This window comes from Diadema antillarum, unplaced genomic scaffold, assembly GCF_040938485.1.
Source record: "Diadema antillarum isolate AM-2024a unplaced genomic scaffold, OU_Dant_1.0 seq00000830_RagTag, whole genome shotgun sequence".
NCBI classification, from domain to species: Eukaryota; Metazoa; Echinodermata; class Echinoidea; order Diadematoida; family Diadematidae; genus Diadema; species Diadema antillarum.
This window is the reverse complement of record NW_027271706.1, coordinates 841487-863761: the sequence shown is the minus strand read 5'-3', so window position 1 is coordinate 863761 and position 22275 is coordinate 841487. Positions and strand designations below refer to the sequence as shown.

At 38.6% G+C, this 22275-nt stretch overlaps 1 protein-coding gene across 1 annotated transcript in view; it reads right to left on the bottom strand.

The window, feature by feature from the left end:
* Nucleotides 1–22275, bottom strand: part of LOC139740065 (autocrine proliferation repressor protein A-like) — a 157239-nt gene that overhangs the window by 58728 nt on the left and 76236 nt on the right. The window contains exons 4-6 of the mRNA XM_071650658.1: nt 1432–1480; nt 963–1079; nt 502–594 (exon numbers count right to left, since the gene is read on the bottom strand). Coding sequence (XP_071506759.1) covers nt 502–594; nt 963–1079; nt 1432–1480 — 259 coding nt within the window. The remainder of the gene's footprint in view (nt 1–501; nt 595–962; nt 1080–1431; nt 1481–22275) is intronic.

The following is a 22275-nucleotide window of genomic DNA, read 5'->3' as shown; positions in this document are numbered from 1 at the left end:
GTGGCCGATATAACGCACTCAACACAGGCCTCCAAAAGTCAAAAGACAGAGGAGAGCATCATAAAAAATGAGAAAGATATGACGAAGGAATGACAAGCTGTACACTGCCATAGTACATTTGAATAAAATGTGGTGAGTTATTGCATTCACAAACGTATGTGAAAATGTGATGCTAGTTTGTCTTGGTTTTTTTTTCTTTCAAGGTGAAAGTAGTACAACCTCTGGGCGTGTTTTGCTACCCAAAGTTCACTTGTATAAAAATAAGATAAAGACAGTCCTTTTAATGATGTAGCTTACACAGAGCACACAAGTGAACTTTCAAATATTCACCTTTTGCCCGTAAATGCTGACACACTAAGCAAAGGCATTAGACGTTCAAATTGCCTGTGGTAAGCATTTATTGCACATTTGAACGATGGGAATCTGAAACAAAACGAAAGTGAATCCAAATAGAGGGTACGTATTTACGGCTACTGTAGAAAGATAGACAATTGTACGTGCCTTCGACGCACCAGCGACCACGAACTGCTGGACGTTCACTCCCCGCACTTTGGCCACGTGGTCAGTCACTGTATCCATCGCCCTAACAACCGCCTTTGAACAAGAAGAATTCGTTAAAGTGTAACGCGGGAAGTGGGGAATCCAAACAATGGAGTGGAAGTAAGCCTCAACAACCATAACGTCCGTTCATAGCACCTAAATATATTACATATTTTTTCCGATCTCTCAACGTTTTGCTAAGCACTCATGAACAGTCAAAATTTCCTTGATCCCTTACGTCTGATTAGAATAATGAATTTGATTTTCCTGCTGCAACTGTTTAATTTCATAGGACATGGCAGTAGCACATTACTGTATAATAAGGTGAATATTTTTAAAGCCTGTGTGAGAAAAACGATTTAATCTTTATACTTTATTCGTATGTTAAATAAATATTTGCAATCTTTATTGAGCACCCAAACCTTCGTCATGGGCATCCGAAGCAGCCAGTATGGTTCGTTTGTACCGTTCTCGATAAAGTGGCGCCAGGTGAAAGCGATTATGGCATCCTCACTTCTACTTTTTTGTCGAGGATCCGACTGAAATCATGAGGTACACATGATATGAATTCATTGAGTAAATGGAGACTTTTACTTCTTTACATACCATGACTCCTTTCCTTACACCGTGATTACACACCCACGTATTTTCATTAACTCGACTATCGAGCAAAGTGGAAAGGTGATATGAAAATGTATGTGAGGACTTGGAACAAAAGATCGATGTGAGGAAAAATGAGGACCACGACAGTTACGGAATAATGGTCGGGAAAATTAACAAGGAAAAACATACCAGAATCATATCATTCTGTTAGAAATGCGGAGCAATAACATTATAACAAAAAATAAATAAAAATAGTCAGAGCTTCCAAGAGAATAAATATGTACTTGCCTTGAATACTATTGGCTGGTTAGGAATCTGTCGAATGATTGCTGTGACTCTGAAAAACAAGACGATTTTTTTTGTGATTAACAAATTGTCCTACATCGACGTAAATAGAATTTTATGAATCTTAAATACGAATGAATATCCGAATAGCACTTGTATGATAGAAACAAACAGAGGTATAGTACATCAGATTTGTGGACTTTCTATTAAAATGTTGTGATAAAAAGAGGATTATCTATCTAAATGAAATCTACAAACTGAAGAGCATAACAAACCACTTTTGAAGATATTTCACAATTTGAAGGAATAATCTGAAAGAAAAAACTTTAACATTGAAGGGGTGTCGAAAATTCTGCGAACACATCATGGACAACGAACACATAACATTAATTACACTAGCATACACTACCCTACCCCTAAGCACCTCAATTTCACTTAATTTAGAATATCCATATGTGTCTTTTACATATCTTGTCACATTCCAGTCCCCACACATTTTCCCAAACTGACGAGTTAACATTTTGAGTGTATTCTTGTAGTTGTAGATAGTGGATATTACTTTGGCGTTGATGATTACGGCGACCCTGGCTGCGCAACCCCCCCCCCCATGAAACCAAGTTTCATTGCAATTTCTTGCGATCATAATTATAAATTTGTTCAATGAGATGTATATGAATGGAAAGGTACGCTCCTCTTCTTCCATTTGATGCACAACTTAATGTTCATTGTAACATGCATGACTGAGTTGGAACAATAGACATTGGTGCTACCAAATATGTTCATTTGCACGCGCAAATTCCGACTGTGAGTTTTTTAGACTTTTACAGTTATTTTTCTTCGAAAAACAAAGTTCATAACTGAAATATCCATATTTTCCTCTTTATATGAGATCTTATGCGTAAAACGTGAATGATGTATGCTGGAGTAAAAATTTCGTAAACATGCTTTATTTCTACCTATTTGACGGATAGTCGAAAAACACGCATTCAACTTTCCCGACTTCGCACTAGACAATGGGCAGAATATCTGCGCAAGTGAATTCACACAAAACAATGGCAGTGCTGCAGTGAACATTGTTCGGGGGGGGGGGGAGAATATTTTCAGAGAATGCAGTATGTGGACGGAAAGGCCTTGATTGTCATTTCTTTAGAACAAGCTACGAGATTAAACCAATTGAAGAGTGATGACGTGAGTATCCTCTTGTTGCATGGAGTCTATGGTTATGGGAAGTCAATGTTACAACAATGGTACGAATTTTGACATCAGATTGAATCTCACGCTTCTTTCAATCTTTTCGTTCCTCACTACGTTTCATAGGCAAGCATGATTCATCCTTCATCACTGACAGGGGAGGCGGACAGTTTTTGAAGGGGGAGGAAAAGCAGAAAAGAGGTGAATTACTTTTTATCAGTAAACTTGCACTTGCAATAATTCAAAGGTACAAGTGCAGGGCAGAAAGTCCTTTCCTGAGTTTTTTTTTTTGTGCTACCCCTGCTTTATACACTCATTTCAACCAACGCATTGTACAAGAAATCCAAACATAACACATGCAATAAAATCAAGCCAACAGCAAGATCGCACTAAGACTTTAGAAACCATTCTCAGATCAAGCATAAATTATGTTAGGACTCTTAAAAGATGAAAGCATTAGAAATAAATTGTATGTGATTGTGCTCTTTATTACTTCATAATCATAATGATGAAATAGATTTATTAAGCTTGTCAATGAGAGTTCAAGTTCATGCAACATAACCGCCGTCGCCGGCACATGTCTGTGCAGTCGACCTCATGGTTTTGTCTGCATGGCAAATCAAACAGTCCTGTCGGAGAGCGTCCACCGCTTTGACGATTCTGGCTCTGAGATCCGCAAGATCATAAAAAGGAGTGACGAAGATTTTTCCCTTGAGGAAGCCCCGGAGAAAGAAGTCGCAGGGGGTGAGGTCGGTACTCCGCGGAGGCCATTCGACGGGGGTGATTCATAGCGACGACCCTGTCTTCGAAGAGCTGATGCAATCTCTGCCTTGCGATCAGTTGACCGTGGGCGGTAGCCCCATCCTGAATCCACCATAAGTGACGAAATTCTCCGTATCCATCTCGTTGATATTTCCCTTCAGTGCGAGTAACTATCTCCTCGTCCATCAAGTGCAGGTAGGCTTCTCCAGGTAGGCTACATTGTCAGGCAACCTCATGAGCGTGTGTTTATTTTTCGACCCTATTCACAACAGAACAGTCTTTAACGTTCCCTTCACCCCCCCCCCCAACGTTTGTGTAAATTCATCGAAGCATGAAAGCCATTGTTACCTGCCAAGTCAGAAAATCTTAATGATTCCTTCTTTAACTATCCAACTTTTAGGGTAAAATTGAAGCATATTTTCAAATCAAGTTATCTCTAGCAGGCGCAAATGTTTGTTTTTTGTTGTTGTTTTTTTTTACAAATGAGCTGTCATATGAAAAGGAAATATGATGTTTATTAAGGCTATGATTTTCTTATACGAATACGATTGCCGAAAAAGTGCGAAAAATTCGCTCAAAATTGCAATTTGCGCGTGCAAATGCAAATTTAGTAGCACTGCTTTCTATTGCTCTAACTCAGTCATGCCCCTAATTATGAACATTGGGTTGTGCATCAAAAGAAAGAAGAGAAGTGTACTTTTCTATTCATGTACATCTCATAAAGCAAATTTATGCTTATGATCGCCAAAAATTGCAATGAAACTCTGTTTCGGTGGGTTTTTTTTTTTTTTGGGGGGGGGACACGCTGTATAACATATACCATAGCATTGGTGAAATTGCAATAGGAATGCTCCATCTCCTCCACCTCCTTTTTTCCCATTCTCCATCTATTCCTCCTTCTCTACTCCTCTTCATCATCATCAGCATTGATCATGTATGACGTAGAAATATTTCAAACAGACCCCTCAAAGGCTGAGAATGCTGCACATAGGTGTACCAAGAGCAAAACATCAAAATGCATTGAAAACAAATTCTGACGTACATCTCTTTTGACGAACCCTGTATGAATTCGCACTAATCAATTTCATTTCCTTTCTGTGATAACGCAACCAATATTCATATCCGGAATAAAAAGACTTTAATATGATTTCAAATTTAAAAACCAAAACCTTCAGCGTCCCGATTTCTGGGGAAATGCACCTTCGTTACGTATACTCTATTAGGAAGGGGGGGGGGTGTCACCATGCACCCTTGAACACATTTTTTTCAAACTTACTTTTTTGTAACCCTTACAGTGTCTAGTTAATGATTTGTTTTGTTCCCAAAATAAAAATTGTGTCCCATGGGGGTCATTGGCGGACATCTTGGCAGCCATCTTGGATTTTCGACGAAAATCATTAATTTCCATAACTTTTTTTACTACACAACATACAGGGACAAATACAATTTTTTAGAGTAAATATAGCATGAGGAATCGGTTAAGACAGTTATTTACAGGATAAAAGCAAATTGATACAAGAAAAGTCCAGAAATATGCAAAATTCAGTGTAGTTTACACTGGAAAGTGTCCAAATAGTCCGTACACATACAGCACAAACTACACACCTCACAAAAGTTAATAACCGCTTTGTCTTTAGATCATAGCTAGTGGACAAAAATAAAACTTGAAATGAAATGTAACACTCTTTGTGCACAATCCTTTTGTTTCATTTTGTATTTAAAATAAGTTTGAGTTTGGGTTTTTTTTATGGAAACAATCACTGTGTCACAATCTTCAGTCGATTTCAACAATTTTAGATGCCAAAAGTGGTCCATTCAGATGCGTTTGTTTAAACCTTATTGTCCGAAAACAAATAGATGAATTTAACTTGACAGCTTTTCATTTCACACTCATGTAATTTCTAGTCATTATCAAAAAGATCATCGTAATCAATGTCTGGCTCCTCCTCTTCATCCTCCTCCATCTCCTCAGTAGCATTCTGAAGTAAGTCAATGAGGAAAGTCGGAAGGATAGGGCCACTTGTCCGCACTGGCTCCATAATACCGTCCTCTGTCTTCTGCCACCCTTGTCCAGGATCAATGGGGATAGGACACCAGAAGATTAGTTGGTCAGCTCTCTTGAAGATGGCAAGGTGGTGGTTTACACATTGAATGTGTGGGATATGGTTGTATATGGTTGGAGCATGGAGTATCCACCTTGGATTTGGTCGTCAGTTGCTCGCCTTCTACAAGCATCTGCCTCAGCATGACGCTGCGGACAACATTAATAGACTTCTACCGGGCCTGGCATGTGAATCCCTCAATGTCATATGTCACCTCTGGCTCCACAGACTACTCATCACCAAGTTTTCTGAGAGGGAAAAAAAAAACATTGACATATTATTAAGTCATGTTTTAACATTCAGCAGTGTTTGTTACAATATAATATTGAGCAATTTACTTGATTTCACTAAAATATTGCTGAAATTATGATATCAGACTACTCTCACCTGAGTATTGTGTGGTACTTGGGGTGGCTTTGTAGCTTCTTTAGGGGTCTAACTTGCCCCTACCCTTGAAGGCCCTTGTTACATCTTCCCCGGTGAACACATACAGTCCAAGTGCATGTATTGTGGTACAGTAGTCAGTTCCCTTTGATTCTGTATGCCAGTTCACTGACATTGACATTCTTGCAATGCTTGACAGTCCGTTTATCAAGGAAGATAGTGAGGGCGATGGAATGCGCGTGGTGCAAGAGGATCAAGAAAAAAATGTCTGTGTCGGGCGTCCTCACCAAAACTTCCTCGTACCCAAGCTTAGCAGCGTGTACTTGAGGTAGAACACAACCCGAATGTCCGTCTCCTCCTGGTAAGACAGCAGCTCATTGATATCACGTGTCGTCTCATGGAACACATTCTTGTGTGACAAAAAGAATGCACTAGTAACAGAAATCACGTTCTCTGAACTTCAGGTGATACTTGTTATATTCATTTTGTTCATACAATGATGTGTTCCAGGAGACGATACGCCATATCCATGAGCTGCTGTCTAACCAGGAGGAGACGGACTCCAGGGTTGTGCTCTACCTTAAGTACACGCTGCTAAGCTTGGGTACAAGGCAGCTGTGGCGAGGACGCTACAGACATTTTCTTGATCCTCTGGCGTCATCGAATTGATACTCCATCGCCTTCACTATCTTCCTTGATAAACGGACTGTCAAGCATTACCTGATTGTCAATGTCAGTAAACTGGCATTCAGAATCAAAGGGAGCTGACTACTGTACCACAATGCTTGGCCTGAATGTGTTCACCGGGGAAGATGTAACAAGGGCCTTCAAGGGTAGGGGCAAAGTTGTACCCCCAAAGAAGCTGCAAAGCCACCCAAGTACCGCATAACATTCAGGTGATAGTAGTCTGATATTATAATTTCAGCAGTATTTTATTGAAATGAAGAAGATCGCTGAATAATATATTATAATAAACACTGCTGAAATGTTAAAACATGACTTATAATATGTCAATGTTTTTCCCCCTCAGAAAACTTGGTGATGAGTGATCTGTGGAGCCAGAGGTGACAGATGACATTGAGGCATTCACGTGCCAAATGTATTGCCAGGCCCGGGAGAAGCCTATTAATGTCGTCCGCAGCTTCATGCTGAGGCAAATGGTGGGAGAGGGCAAGCAAGTGACGACCAAATCCAAGGTGGATTTCTCCATGCTCCCACCTCGCAGAGACAACCATATCCCAAACACTCAACGTGTGCACCACCACCTTGCTATCTTCAAGAGAGCTGACCAGCTTATCTTCTGGTGCCCTAACCCCTTTGATCCTGGACAAGGGTGGCAGAAGACAGAGGACGGTATTATGGAGCCAGTGTGGGCAAGTGGCCCTATCCTTCCCACTTTCCTCATTGACTTGCTTCAGAATGCTACTGAGGAGATGGCGGAGGATGAAGAGGAGCCAGACATTGATTACGATGATCTTTTTGATAATGACTAAAAATTACAGAAGTGCGAAACGAAAAGCTGAGGTATTGCTTACGGCTTCTATGGTTTGCATAGTTGTACAGGATGAGAATTCAGAATTCTTTTGACAAAGTGAAGTCATATTGTGTTACTTTTTTCTCAATATACGTTAATTCCATACTTTATGGAAAACATATACACACCTCACAAAATGTAACTAACCCTTTTGTCTTTTTATCATAGCTCAAATATTGTGTTTTGTATCAGACATTTAACTTTCAACAAAATTTGAAAGAAAATTTAATTTAAAAGAATTTGACCTTTCCTTTGTTGAAATTGAATACAGAATGTAAGCACAATAGCAATTTATATACAAATACAATGTGTCCCAATATAAAATTTGCAGCGATCCACATTGATATCTCTATTCACAGAGGGGATCTCTGGCTGTCAAGTTAAATTCATCTCTTTGTTTTCTTACAATAAAGTTTAAACAAACGCATTTGAATGGACCACTTTTAACCTAATCTTAAATAAGTTTGAATGCAAAACATTTTGGCACTTAAATTGTTGAAATCGACTTAAGTTTTTGACACAGTGATTGTTTCCATGAAAATATCCCAACTCAAACTCATATTAAACACAAAATGAAACAAAATGGAATGCACACAAAGAGTGTTCAATTTCATTTCAAGTTTTATTTGTGTCCATTCTGTCACTTTCACATGAAGTGATCAAAATTAGTATCATGTTTAACCTCCATGGACCTTTCACTTTAGGGGTATTTGCATATAAATTGCCATTCCCTGCCAGAAAAAACACATAGTGTCCCACATAGTCACCACAGTGTGAAACACACTGTGTTCACACTGTGTTCACACAGTCAATCCACTGCGTTAAATTGGAACACTTTTTAATACAGTGAACCACTCAGTGGAACACAGTGTGACAACACTATGAACCACACTGTAACCACAGTGTGATCTCAACTGATCAACCACGTGGTTCATAGTGTAGTCACAAAGTGTTTCACTGTGTGGTTCACTGTATTAAAAAGTGTTCCAATTTAACGCAGTGGAATGACTGTATGAACACACGTGTTTCACACTGTGGTGAATGTGTTTCACTACGTGTTTCACTGTGTGTTTCACTGTGTGTTTCACTACGTGGTTCACTGTGTGTTTCACTGTGTGCTTCACTGTGTGTTTTCACTATGTGTTTTATGACAGAAGTCACTTTTTATCTCTCACACATTAACTTCTGTCACTCTGTGGTATCTTTCACACAATGGCTGTTCAGCCACACTGTGTATTTTTCACCCAGTGAATTTCCTGCCACACTATGGTATCTTTCACACAGTGATCTCTACTGCCACACCGTTACCTTTCTCACAGTGATTTCTCTGCACAATGTGGTATCTTTCACTCAGTGAGTTCTCCATCCAAACATTCAAACACCACACTGTGTACACTCTGTGGAGATTTTCCATACAGTTACCACACTGTGAGTACTCTGTGGTAATCTTACATCCAGACTCAACACTGTGTACACTCTATGGTGATTTTCCATCCAGTCTTCACACTGTGAACACTCCGTGGTGAGTTTCCTTCCAGTGCTGTCACATTGTCTAGTAGCTCTAATGCAGTTTACAGAAAGAGTTATTTCCAATAATTAATTCACTCGTTGTGAAGAAATAGAAATACAGATTTCATGAAAATGACAAGCTTTCTTAGTTATGGCCCGATTCCTGCATACTTTGATCCGCTTTAAAGGACAAGTTCACCTTCACAGACATGTGTGTTTAGTAAATGCAGCAATATTAGTAAAACACATCAGTGAAAGTTTGAGGAAAATCAGACAATCCGTTCAAAAGTTATGAACTTTTGAAGTTTCTGCTCACTGAAGGCTGGATGAGAAGACTACTATAGCTTGTGATGTCACATAAGTACAACGATATAAAGAAAATATAAAGAAAATTCAACATATTTTCACTTTCCTCGCTTATTGAAAGGTCTTTTAAATTCAGCCCTTTCAGAAGGCAAGAAGAATAATATTACCCTTAACATACGTCTGTGACAAGGTGAGGAAATGTACACTTTTTTTCAAAAAGTAAAATTTTGTGAAATTCTCTTTTTATTTTCTTTATGTATTGTAAGCTGTGACATCATACACTGTAGCAGTCTTCTCATCCAGTAGTAACTGCGCAGATACTTTAAAAATTCATAACTTTTAAACGGATTGTCCGATTTTCCCCAAACTTTCACTGATGTGTTCTACTGATATTGTTGCATTCACGCAATCCACATGTATATGAAGGTGAACTTGTCCTTTCTCTAATGAAATTTCATGTCGTCAAACCCCCCAGATTGTTAAGATGCAGTCTTGTAGAGCACTACCTATACCTTAAAGGAGAAGACAAAAGTGCGCAAATGTGTACTCTGCATCAATACACTAAATCTGATATCAAAATCAAAAACACTTCTCTTATACTACAAAATCAATCACATGATTTACAAATACAGCTCACTGTAACATCTATAATGTAACTCGACATCATAGTTTTTAAAGCTTCAAAGTATAAACTTGCCAGGACAAGACTTTTATGATAATCTATATCATACAAAAATAACAGGAAAATATAATCAACTATTAAAACGTACTTTATTCTGTAATTGCCCACAAAATATTCTTTCAGTTTTATGAAAGAAAAAGCTATGTATCAATGACAATTTCCATGACTATTATGAAACACAAGTTTGCTTCATGTCCTGTTATTACAAACCAATTTAGGAATATGTTATAGCAGCGAGCTCTCGTAGCACATATCTTCATGTTTCCTTTATCAAAACAAACAAACAAACAAACAAACATAATCTTACTTTCAGGGCAATAATAATTTAACAGACCAATCTTTGGTACATTTACCTCATTAATAGCCACATCTGGGTGAGTGAAAACTTTTTCACTCTTTATGTGCCATGACGGAAACCCCTTGCGTGCCACATTATTCTGAGACACCAACGATGTCATACTTTGAGAAGACCTTCTGTTTTTCAAGTCTATTTTACTTTTATGGATTTTTGTTCAGCTGGACATATGAGTAAAATTGTCGAGAAAATCCCAAGCTTTGTTGTGATGTTACGTTTATGATAAATCTATAATTTCTTTTATTTCAAATGACTCGTATAGCTAAATCACTATAAAGACATGACTATGGCACACGAAACAGTGACAGAAACTTAGAATTTACACCTAAATCTCGGAGAGAACACCGCTTGTTAGTCAATCACGACATAAAATGCAAGCTAGATGTGAGAGGAACGAAAACGCGAAAACGCTTTCATTGTACTGCGGCATTTGGCGATTTATCGATCGGTTTTAACAGGTTTGTCATTTGGGCAGAATACATGTACTGTATGGCACGCCGTCAACTGAGTCGGACGTGCGAACATGGCACATAAAGAGTTAATGATGGTTCCTTGGCACAATCAAGTATGTCATAGGGCTTGATTTGACTGACTAAAATCATTACAGATGATGACTTCTACATGAGGTGTGATCTTATCAGTTGGACTGAGATCTGTGCACAATTAAACACCAGTTATGGTACTATGACTGGTAACCAGCTATGTTTGCAGGCAGGTTTAATGATTACAATTTGAATCACTGATAATCAATAAAAAAAAGTCAGGCTAGATGTATTCTTTTTATCGACATTATACCTACTCAAGGCTACAAATGTTCTTAACTTTTGGGTCCGAAACAAGAAATTGACTTCATAACCAACCCAAGACCCCCCCCCCCAAAAAAAAGGAAAAAAAAAAAGAACATGCAATGGAAAAAATTCATTTGCACTAGGCATGCTAAATCACCTTATACTCAACAAAAGGGTTGGTATGACTCACTGAACTGTATAGCTGTTCCAGGAAGGAATGTTGAGATATTGTATAGTTACCAAAAATTCGAGTTGTATTTGGTTTATCTACTGCGATGGATTTGGATGTGCCGCGAAGCCGTACAAATCACACTTCCTTTTGGGTGAAGAGTATCCCAAACGGAGCCAGGACTACCTTTGACCAGGATTGCTGGCGCGGTTGTAGCATTCCCAGTTGAGCCAAGCCATCGCTCAGTATGTCCGAATCTTCTGTACAGAATGGAAAAGAAAGATTGAAGACAGTATTAATGATGATAAAAGCACGCAGTGTCATTTACTATTAGCATATAAGATAATCGATATTAGGATTATATGTTTCATAATCTATATCTTACTACGAAATTTCACTTGCTTGTATAAAGTTATGTAAAGTAATAATAAAAATATGTACCATATTACTACAACAGGAAAAGGAAAAGTTTTGTGAAATTGTTTAATCACAGGTGTTATTTCAGGTGCACTGCAATGGCTGCTAGTCTACAGGGGTAATTACCCTCTATAATAGTAATAGTAATAATAATAGTAATAATATGAAATATCTGTTTAGCGCTTAATACAACATGTTTCGAAGCGCTTTACAATGATAAACAACCAAACAAACAACCAAACAATATCCAAGAACTGCAATCAATCACAACTTTATACGTTTTCAAAAAGCCAGTGAAAGGCAGAACAATCAAAGTCAAAGTAAATGTACAATGTATTTATGTTTTGCACAAACTTCATTGCATATGTACCACACTCGACTCAAACAGTTTAGTGAGAAGTCATTTAAAACTTTTGGAGATTGCAATTTAATTTCTGATACACTGTTCAACGTTGTTTTTTTTTATAAATATGGTATTATCATTATTTCTCTCGTATGGATGTTTCTTGTATAACTTTTCAGGGTGTACTCTCCCTTAGCTATCATCTTCTGATTGAAATTTTTGAAGATTTTGCTCGCAAGTATTCAATCAATAATACTTCGATTTCCCTCGAAGTACTTGTCTCGAAATCTTGTCTTGGACATTCCGTTGCCAATGAGGTGAAATGCTTTAGCATACCGTAGAACATAATATACTGGCTTCGGGAATTCATTTGAATTACACAAATAAAAACAGCAAAACAAATTATCACCAAAACTTAGCACATGAACGAGTAATGCTGGCTTTACAAGAGTCACATGGTAATAAATATCTTTTTTTTTTGTTGTTCAATAAAAAAGAGACCTCTTTTGTTACATATGTCCGAAGAAAATTAAATGATGAACCATCTGAATTACAATACCTTCTTGACTGAGTCACCACATGACTCATAAGAATGCATCTCCTTGTCATTTGGGGACGTAGATGGGGTCGAGATCGAGGCAGGCATAAATGTGGAGTGAGAACATTGTTGTGGAGAACCAGACAGTCCGTGATGGTACTAGTAAGGAAGGGGTGGTGTCATTGTAATTCTGAAGAACGGAACAGAAGCTGAGCCGGAGAAAGCAAAGTCATTTTACTTCTCTTTGATGGTATGGGCGCTGTACGTGCTGCAGAAGACCGGTGATATCTTTGCTTCTATCGGCTGTGCTCTCTCCAGAGCAGACAAAATATTTTCTCCAGGACTGAAATAATAACAATAACAAATATAAGTTTTGCGCTATGAGTTTTGAGGCTCATTTTGTTTTCCATCTTCACAACATGGCTTTTTTTTTCTTGCACTTGCAGACTATGCAGCCACACACATACATGTATTACTGCATTCACCCTCCATCCATACGTAACTGTTAGGCCACATCACACGATGCACAATGGTATCTGGTGTACATCACACCACAACAACACCAGTAGTAACTTCATTTTTCTTGGCATTCTGTCCATTACTTTCTTATAGCGGTTTCAATCAAACTTAGCATTATCATCCTCCCCCCCCCCCGTTTTTTTTTTTGTCTTTTCACTAGAGTCTAACAAATGTTTTCTTAACATTGTTGCATATATTTCCTGAGACGTACTCAAGTTTCCTTCTTGCAGTTAGATTGATCACATTTAAAAAAAAAAGGTTCAGCTAAACTCTAATCCAAAAAAAGTTGTTAATTAACATGTTACAGCCCGTTATCAAACTTTTCTGGAAATAACACACGTTTTCCCATTGGAACCTGTCCGAGTATATACTCGGCACTATTATGATGAGAAAGTAGAACTATAGCTAGGGGTTCTTAATTAGATTACTAATAAATTCTAACGTTACATTAATTTGATGGACTCACCATTTCACGTAGGCCACATGAAAACACTTGCATGGTTGCATCCTACGTTGCCAGGCTGCCTGGTATACCTGTCGCTGTCGCTCAGCCGTATCCGAACGTCACATGCAACATGACTTGCTTTTAATTTGCCCAGTTAAGATTACCACTCGCTTTTGATTCTTTAGCTTTAGCACTGCACATTTGCACACTGTCCGAGTTTGCAAAGGAACGAAAACACGATGAAACCACCAAACGCATGAGCAAACTATAATTCGCGTGCGTTCGTCAATGGCCATGGACGATACGTACAATACACTGTACGCATATATACCAGGGAGGTGGAAAAAAGACCACCTCCCTGCATATACGGAGTGGTTCGACTAGGTACGCAATTCAAAATGACGGTTAAATCTCTGCCGAGCTGCTTGTTTCGTAATACGTCAAGGGGTCAAACCACTGTGAGATCTCTACGTAGCGTAGGCATAGAGATAAGTACATAGAGGTTAGCGGTGGGTCAAATAAACTAGATCCAAGCTCCACCACACCAGAACCATAATCATGCAGATATTGTGTGCTCGCTATTATGCGGGGTGTATGTGCTGTATATGAGTAAGAATATGTATGTGTGAGAGTGGTGCGTCCAAATCCTATGAGGTTTTCTAGTCAGGCTGCAGCATTGCCTTCAGGTTTAAGTGCGCAAGTAGAGTTGTAATCACAATCATGTCTTCCAAGTCTCGTAGAAAGGGATTGAAGAACACAATTGCGAATGCATTATCATGTTGGATCTGTATTAATATTCTATACTAGTACCTGTTGGAGAGTTATATCCGGTCTAATTTTTCGTACAATCACCTTTCGGCAAAAGATTCATAAAATGTTGTGCAATTGCAAGTTTGTGTTGTTTTTTCAATTGATAAATTCTGGCATAAATTATTAACATTGCAGAATCATACCATTTCAGTAATCCTTAATTTTGACGCTATTTCTCTGTCATGTAAATTTTCCTGGGTGTCTTCTTCTTCTTCTGTTTATTCTGCATCCTTCAGTCCTGAAGATTACTGAAGATCTTATGTGTCGATTTAATGTGTACGATAATTCTGTCAAAAAAGACACATTGTCTCTGCATGACTCGGAGATTTTGCCTCTGTGTGGAGACTGTATCTATGTGAACACTGCGAGGTGATGCCTCTGTGTGAGAGATATCTCCTCGGGGTGGAGACTGTGACTATGTGAACACAGCGTGTTGACACTGACTCTGTGTGGCAGATCTCTCACAGTGTGGCAACTATGTGTCCGTACATTCCCACTGTGTGGCAGATCTCTCCACAGTGTGGCAACTATGTGTCCATACTTTCCACTGTGTCGCAGATCTCTCCACAGTGTGTCAATCTATGTGTCCGTACATTCCCACTGTGTGGCAGATCTCTCCACAGTGTGGCAACTATGTGTCCATCCATTCCCACTGTGTGACAGATCTCCCACAGTGTGCAACTATGTGTCCATACATTTCCACTGTGTGGCAGATCTCTCCACAGTGTGGCAACTATGTGTCCGTACATTCCCACTGTGTGGCAGATCTCTCCACAGTGTGGCAACTATGTGTCCATGTATTCCCTCTGTGTGACAGATATTTCCACAGTGTGGCAACTATGTGTCCATACATCCTTACTGTGTGACAGATCTCTCCACAGTGTGGCAACTATGTGTCCATTACATTCCCACTGTGTGACAGTTCTCTCCACAGTGTGGCAACTATGTGTCCATGTATTCCCTCTGTGTGACAGATATTTCCACAGTGTGGCAACTATGTGTCCATACATCCTTACTGTGTGACAGATCTCTCCACAGTGTGGCAACTATGTGTCCATTACATTCCCATTGTGTGACAGATTTATCTACAGTGTGGCAACTATGTGTCCATACATTTTCACTGTGTGACAGATCTCTCTACAGTGTGGCAACTATGTGCTATGCATTCGCTCTGTATGACGACTTCCACATAGTGAACACGATGTGAGACTCTATGACTACTGTGTGTTAGCTTTATCCCACTATGTGAAAGTCTTGATCACCATGTGGTGACTCTGTGAAACTATGTGAACGAAGCTGCTCACAGTTGTTACCATTCCACTGTATGAAAACTATGTGACAACCCATGATGATACACATAGTGAGAGTAATCACAATGTGGCAAAGGTGTGACCACACTGTGGTCACTATGTGTTCATACAGTCAACTGTGTGGTCACTCTATGAACACACTGTGTTGACGCTGTGTTCTTTCCGGCAGGGTTGTGCTTACATTCTTCATTCGATTTCAACAAGTGAGGTGTCAAAATGCTTGAAATTAAATTTTCCTTCAAATTCTGTAGAATTTTTTTTATACAACACACCATATTTGAGCTATGATCTATAGACTTAGTGGTTAGTTACTTCTGTGAGGTGCGTAGTCTATCCTATATGTATACGGACTGTTTGGGCACTTTCCAGTGTAAATGACACTGAATTTTGCATATTTTTGGACTTTCTTGTATTAAACTTGCTTTAATCATGCAAATAACCATCTCCATCGATTCCTCATGCTGCATTTACTCTGAAAAAAATTTCTATCTGTCCCTGTATGTTGTGTATTTCAAAAGTTACGGAAATTAATGGTTCGTTGAAAATCTAAGATAGCCGCCAAGATGTCCGCCTATGACCCCCATGGGACACAATTTTTAATTGGGAACAAAAAAAAAATCATTAACTAGACACTCTGAGGGTTACAAAAAAGTAAGTTAAAAATGTGTTCAGAGGGTGCATGGGGACCCCCGTTCCTACCAGACGAGTACCTTCCATTGAAATGAAATTGGGAGAGCATTAGAAGACCATCGTCTTTCCTGGAGCCCAACAATGCAGGTGAAGCAGGTTAAGGTGAACCACCTTCCCAATCCTAAAATCCTAAATCCTGGTCGTGCAATTACATGAAATGAGTAGCAGACAAAGTGATGATAATACACAAACCGAAGATTTACCCTCTATTCGACATGTAGTCAAAGGGGGGGGGTGATCAGCGATAATCATCACACTACAACAAACTCCCAACCCATATTCGAACGGCAACAACACCTATCTCTTTCAAGACCCAAATACAATCAATTTAAGTTTTCAGTGCAGATGTAACGCAAATTCTGGTTTATTCTTTTATTATATAGTGCACCGACTGAAGCCACAACTGTTGTGTGTCACGTTGATTACCCTGTCTTGTTATGTAGTATCTTATTCTGTTATGAGTTTAGTTTAAATTGTTTTCGTTTGTTTCTTTGTTTCTTTTTTTTAGTTGTTTTTGTGTCTGACTTGGTATATTTTGGTTTTGTCGTAATATCTCTTTACACTGCACAAATAATAAGTTCAGATCTGTTTTTTTTTTAATATTTATGTTAACAGGGCTCTTTTTTGAAGCAGGCCTTTCGGCTGTGAAAAGACTACCCTGATTTTTAAATAAGACTGAATAAATGAATGAATGAATGAATGAATAAATAAATAAATACTAGCACAAACTATACAAACCCATAATCCGCACACGCGCGCAATGTGTGCATACAACAATTAAATTAAATGAAATAAATAAAACAGTAATATGTATGTTTATTTCTTTATATGAAGTACATAGATCCTTATTTCTATTATTTTCTGAATATTTCTGAATGAAAGACAGTATTTACCAAAACCCCAGCTTTAGTGCTTCAAAATAGTTTCAAAATGTGACTTAGGGATAGAAAAAACCAATGTAAAAATTTGATTCAGTATATGCTTCAAAATAGTTCTAAAATGTGAGTTAGGGATGGAAACAGCCAATGTAAAAAATCGGAATCAGTAAAATTAATTTAAGATATTGTTAAATATACAAAATGTGAACAACAGATATAATAAGAAAAATGTTTCATTACTAAACCGTCTACAGTGATGGTTTAGTGGGAAAATAGTGATATCTCCTTATATTTGAGGCTTTATTAGGAAATGTTTATGTGGTAGGATGTTTTGTGATACAACTGACCTACACATATGCATCAAATGTGATATCTCGAATATTTTTTAAATCACTGTTCCCAAAGGTAAACAGTACCTTTGAGCCATCTAAAACAGTCCTCCCCAGGGGCGTCGATCCCTTTTGATAAAGAGGGGGGAAACTTAGAAGATAATATAAGAGGAAGCGGAGCGACCGACCGAGGGAGGATGTGGGAGGGGATACCACACGAGGGTGATTTGCATTTTCAGACCTGTAATTCAGAGATAAGTGCACACTTTTGGTGAATTATTCTATTTTTGTTTCTATCCAAAAAAAAGTAAGAAACATTTATACTAAGGGCAATGTGCGGGGAGGAGATGTGGGAGCGGGTAGGTGCCTTCCAATACAAGGAAAATTTTTGGATTTTCTGACTTTAAGTTCAGAGAAATGGTGCAAACTTATAGTGAGAGATTCGATTTTTCTTTTTATCAACTGAGTAAGAGAAATATAATCTAGTATTCTAAGAAATGTAATGTGCGGGGAGGATGTGGGAGGGGGATTCCCACACGAGGAAGATTTTTGCATCTTCATACTTGAAATTTACATATCTGGTGAGTCCCTTTCCCTTTGGCGGCATATTCGATTTTAGTTTAAATCAATGTATATGTATGTATAATGATATTCAGAGATGTACAGGGAGTGATTTGCAAAACCTCCCTCCCACACGAGGGAGGTTTTGCACTTTCAGACTGGAATTTAAGAGATCTGGTCCATAACTTTTGTGAAATATTACCTTTTGTTTCTATCAACAACAAAAAGGTAAGCACAATATGTATTCAGAGAAATGTGCGGGGAGGGCACACGAGGGAGATTTTGCATTTTTAGACGGGAAATTCAGAGATAAGGTACACATTTTTGGTAAAACTTAAGATATTTTCCAATCAAAACAAGAAAAAATATATTCAGACGAATGTGCGGGGGAGGGTGTGTTTAATCCTCTCCAACTTGACGGAGATTTTGCCTTCTCAGACTGGAAATTCAGAGATCTGCTGCACTCCTTTCGTGAAATATTAGGTTTTGTTTCTGTCCAAAAAAAAAGTAGGAAGAACATACTGTATATTCAGGGAAATGTGCGGGGCAGTTTTTGCATTTTCAGACTTCAAATTCAGAGATCTGGTGCACCCATTTGGTCAAATATTCGAATTTTGGTTTTTTTTCTCAAAAAAGTAAGAATGATTAAATTAATGAGAAATGTAGGGGACTGTGGGAGGGTAGAAACCTCCCACACGAGTGAGATTTTGCATTTTTCAGACCTGAGCTTCAGAGATGCGGTGCACTTTTGGTGAAACGTTCCATATTTTCTCTCAAATAAAGCATGAAATAGAGATATTCAGGAAGATGTGCGGGGGAGGTTATGGGATATCTCCTCCCATATTCAGATATATGGTACACGCTTTTGGTTAGATACTAGATTTTCAGAGATCTGGTGTACCTCTTGGGTGAGGTATTTGATTTTGATTTTGTCAAAAAAGTAAGAAAATATATTCGGAAAAAATGTGCGATGATGAGTGTCGGAAGGCGGATATCCCCCTACAAATCTGTATTTTCAGACCTGAAATTCAGAGATATGGCGCACACTTTTGATGAAATATTCGATTTTATTCAATCTATGCATTGCTTGAAGATATTTTCTTGAAGCTTAGTGTATACATGTACTGTCCGATAAAGATTCTCTAGACACAATATAACACAGTGCTTATATAGCGCATATCACTACTGTGGTGTCTATATGTGCTTTAAGGGAGAGGGATGAAAGTAGACAGAGGAAATGTAGTGTACAATGTGTGTACCATAAATGCAAAAGCAAACTCATTCATAATACTTTTTGAACAGAAATGTCTTGAGAGCGGTTTTAAACTTTAACACTGTGGCAGCTTCTTTTATATAACACGAAACAGCGTTCCACAGTGTGGGAGCAGCATGAGCAAAAGATCGCTCACCATAAAACTTTGTTGTGATAGCAGGACATTGGAGAAGATTTTTCTGAGTTGATCTTAAATTACGAGAGGGAGCGTACCTGACCAAGAACTTACTGAGATAGTCTGGTGCCATTGAATGCCGGCACTGATAAGTCAGTAACAGTATCTTAAAAACTATACGTGACTGAACAGGAAGCCAGTGGAGCCGCTTCAAAATGGGGGTTATGTGAGAATTCTTCTTTGCGCGGGTGATCAATCTTGCAGCTGCATTATGAATTGCCTGGAGTTTATGTAGCTGTGAGTCAGAGATATTATACAGGGTGTCTCTAAAAAAAGTAAACCCAACTTAAACAGCAAATCTTCAGAAAACTATAAGATATTTGCACATTATTTTTTCATGGTTAGATAGTCCAATAAGTCCTTTATTCAATGATACCACGTAGGTTATATAATTCTCATGCATGACTGAGCATGATTCAACTTAGTGAATGGGTGTGAAATCATCACTGTGGCAAGTTATTTCTTGCTATTGTCATGCATTCAGGGCATATTTGAAGTTAAATTTTTGTCACATGTTAGGCCTATGATTACATAACAACTTCAGCAAAGGTTGTTCCTGACACATTCACACTTCACATGCTTTCCAAACATGGTACAGTTAACAATTGAGCAGAGAGTATTCCTGGTAACTCGATACCAGGAAACAAGAAGTTTCGTGGAAGTTCAAGAGGCTTTTCGGGTGCAGTTCCCCGACAGGCAGCCTCCAACAAAAAGAGCCATCTGGTACAATGTGAGGAAGTATGCTGATCACGGAACTTGCCACAGTGATGATTTCACACCCATTCACTAAGTTGAATCATGCTCAGTCATGCATGAGAATTACATAACCTACGTGGTATCATTGGACAGAGGACTTATTGGACTATCTAACCATGAAAAAAATAATGTGTAAATATTTTATAGTTTTCTGAAAATTAGCCGTTGAAGTTGGGTTTACTTTTTTTAGAGACACACTGTACAACAAACTATTACAATAGTCTAAATGACATATAACAAAAGCCTGAACAAGCTTCTTAGTGGTCTTTGCATCCAAAAACTGACGAACTTTTCCAAGTTTATATAAAGCAAAGGATGCCGATTTACATTTCTCTGAAACAAATTTGTCCATGACCATATTCTGATCGAATATCACACCAAGGTTTTTGGCTGTTATACCAGGTACAATGGAAGTACTGTCAATCTTTATTGCAGGAAGTTCCATTCTTCTGCGAAATCGAGATGTAAGGTGTAAGATCTCAGTTTTTTCATCATTCAGTTTAAGACCATTTTGGATTGGCCATAGTTTAATCTTTTTGACACAACAGTCTACTTGAGAGATTGCATCCTGCAGGTTACAAGGTTGAAATGAAATGTATATCTGAGTGTCATCAGCATAACACATCCCTGACATTCGGTTGGACACGATAATATCTTGTAAAGGAGAAGAATACATGGTAAACAACATTGGGCCAACCACAGAGCCCTGGGGGACACCAATATCTAATACATGAGCAGAGGATTCTAACTTATCTGTTACAACCGTCTGCCTTCTCTGCTTATAAGCAAGAGATGTGATACCAAACTTGTGTTGCAACCGCTGCAGTAAAACATCGTGCCTGATGGTGTCGAATGCCGATGAAAAGTCAAGCAGAACAAGTATGATTTCATTACCATGGTCTAGAGAAAGATTAATGTCATTTGACACTTTTAGTAATGCTGTTTCACAACTGTGGTATGGTCTGTACGCAGACTGCAGGGGTGAGTGTAAATCATTATCAAAAAAATAATGCTGAATCTGCCGAACCGCAGCTCTCTCTATAATCTTTCCAAGAAATGAAAGATTAGCAACTGGTCGATAATTCTTCAACTGCTCTGGATCCAACCTTGACCCTTTAATTAGGGGAAAAACAATGGCATCCTTCAGACTTTTAGGAAATGTACCCTCTTCAAATGATCTATTTATGACGCATGTGATATATGGAGCAAATTCTACAACACACTTCTTTACAAGAGAAGTTGGCATTGATTCAAGTTTACACGTTGCAGCACCCGACTTCTTGATAATTTCCTCTACTTCATAAATTTTCATTCTTTCGAACTTAGAGAAATTCACGTTCTTGCATTTCTTGTCTGGAGCTGGTGTGGGATCTGTACTCATACTACACAAACTGTCAGATATTTGTCTAACCTTGTCATCGAAAAAATTCTGAAAATATTCAGGTAATGCCACAGAATCAACACTGGTAAAGTTAAGGAAGGCTTGGGCTTAAACATCCTTTCAAATTTCTGGAACAACTCACGAGGGCTACAGTCCTTAAACTGTCCTTGATGATATTCTCTCTTTCTTGTCGTGAGTGCTTTCATATAGTGACAACAAGCCTTCCTGAAGATTTGGTGGTGTACCTCCAACTTGGTTGACCGCCATCTACGTTCAAGGCGTCTGAGATCTTGTTTCAGCTTATGAAGGTCTTCGTTGAACTATGGAGCATGGGGGCGAGGGAAAATCGAGCGAGTAACCAGCGGCACATGCTCTTCCAGTAATTCAGACAGGACTGAGTTGTATAGCTGTACCAGTTGTTCCAGATCATCAGGGACAGATGCGTATAACTTAGAGCTCCTGACATCCTCTCGGAACACATCAATATTAATCTTATGAAGTTTCCTAAACGTAACTTCTGTTCTCTGTTGCTTTGGCTTATCAATCATCAGAGAGCACATCAGAGCGCAATGGTCAGAGGGAAGGTAGTATGTGGAGTCAAATTCAGAGACAAGGTTATCAGTCATACGAGTCAGGAGGA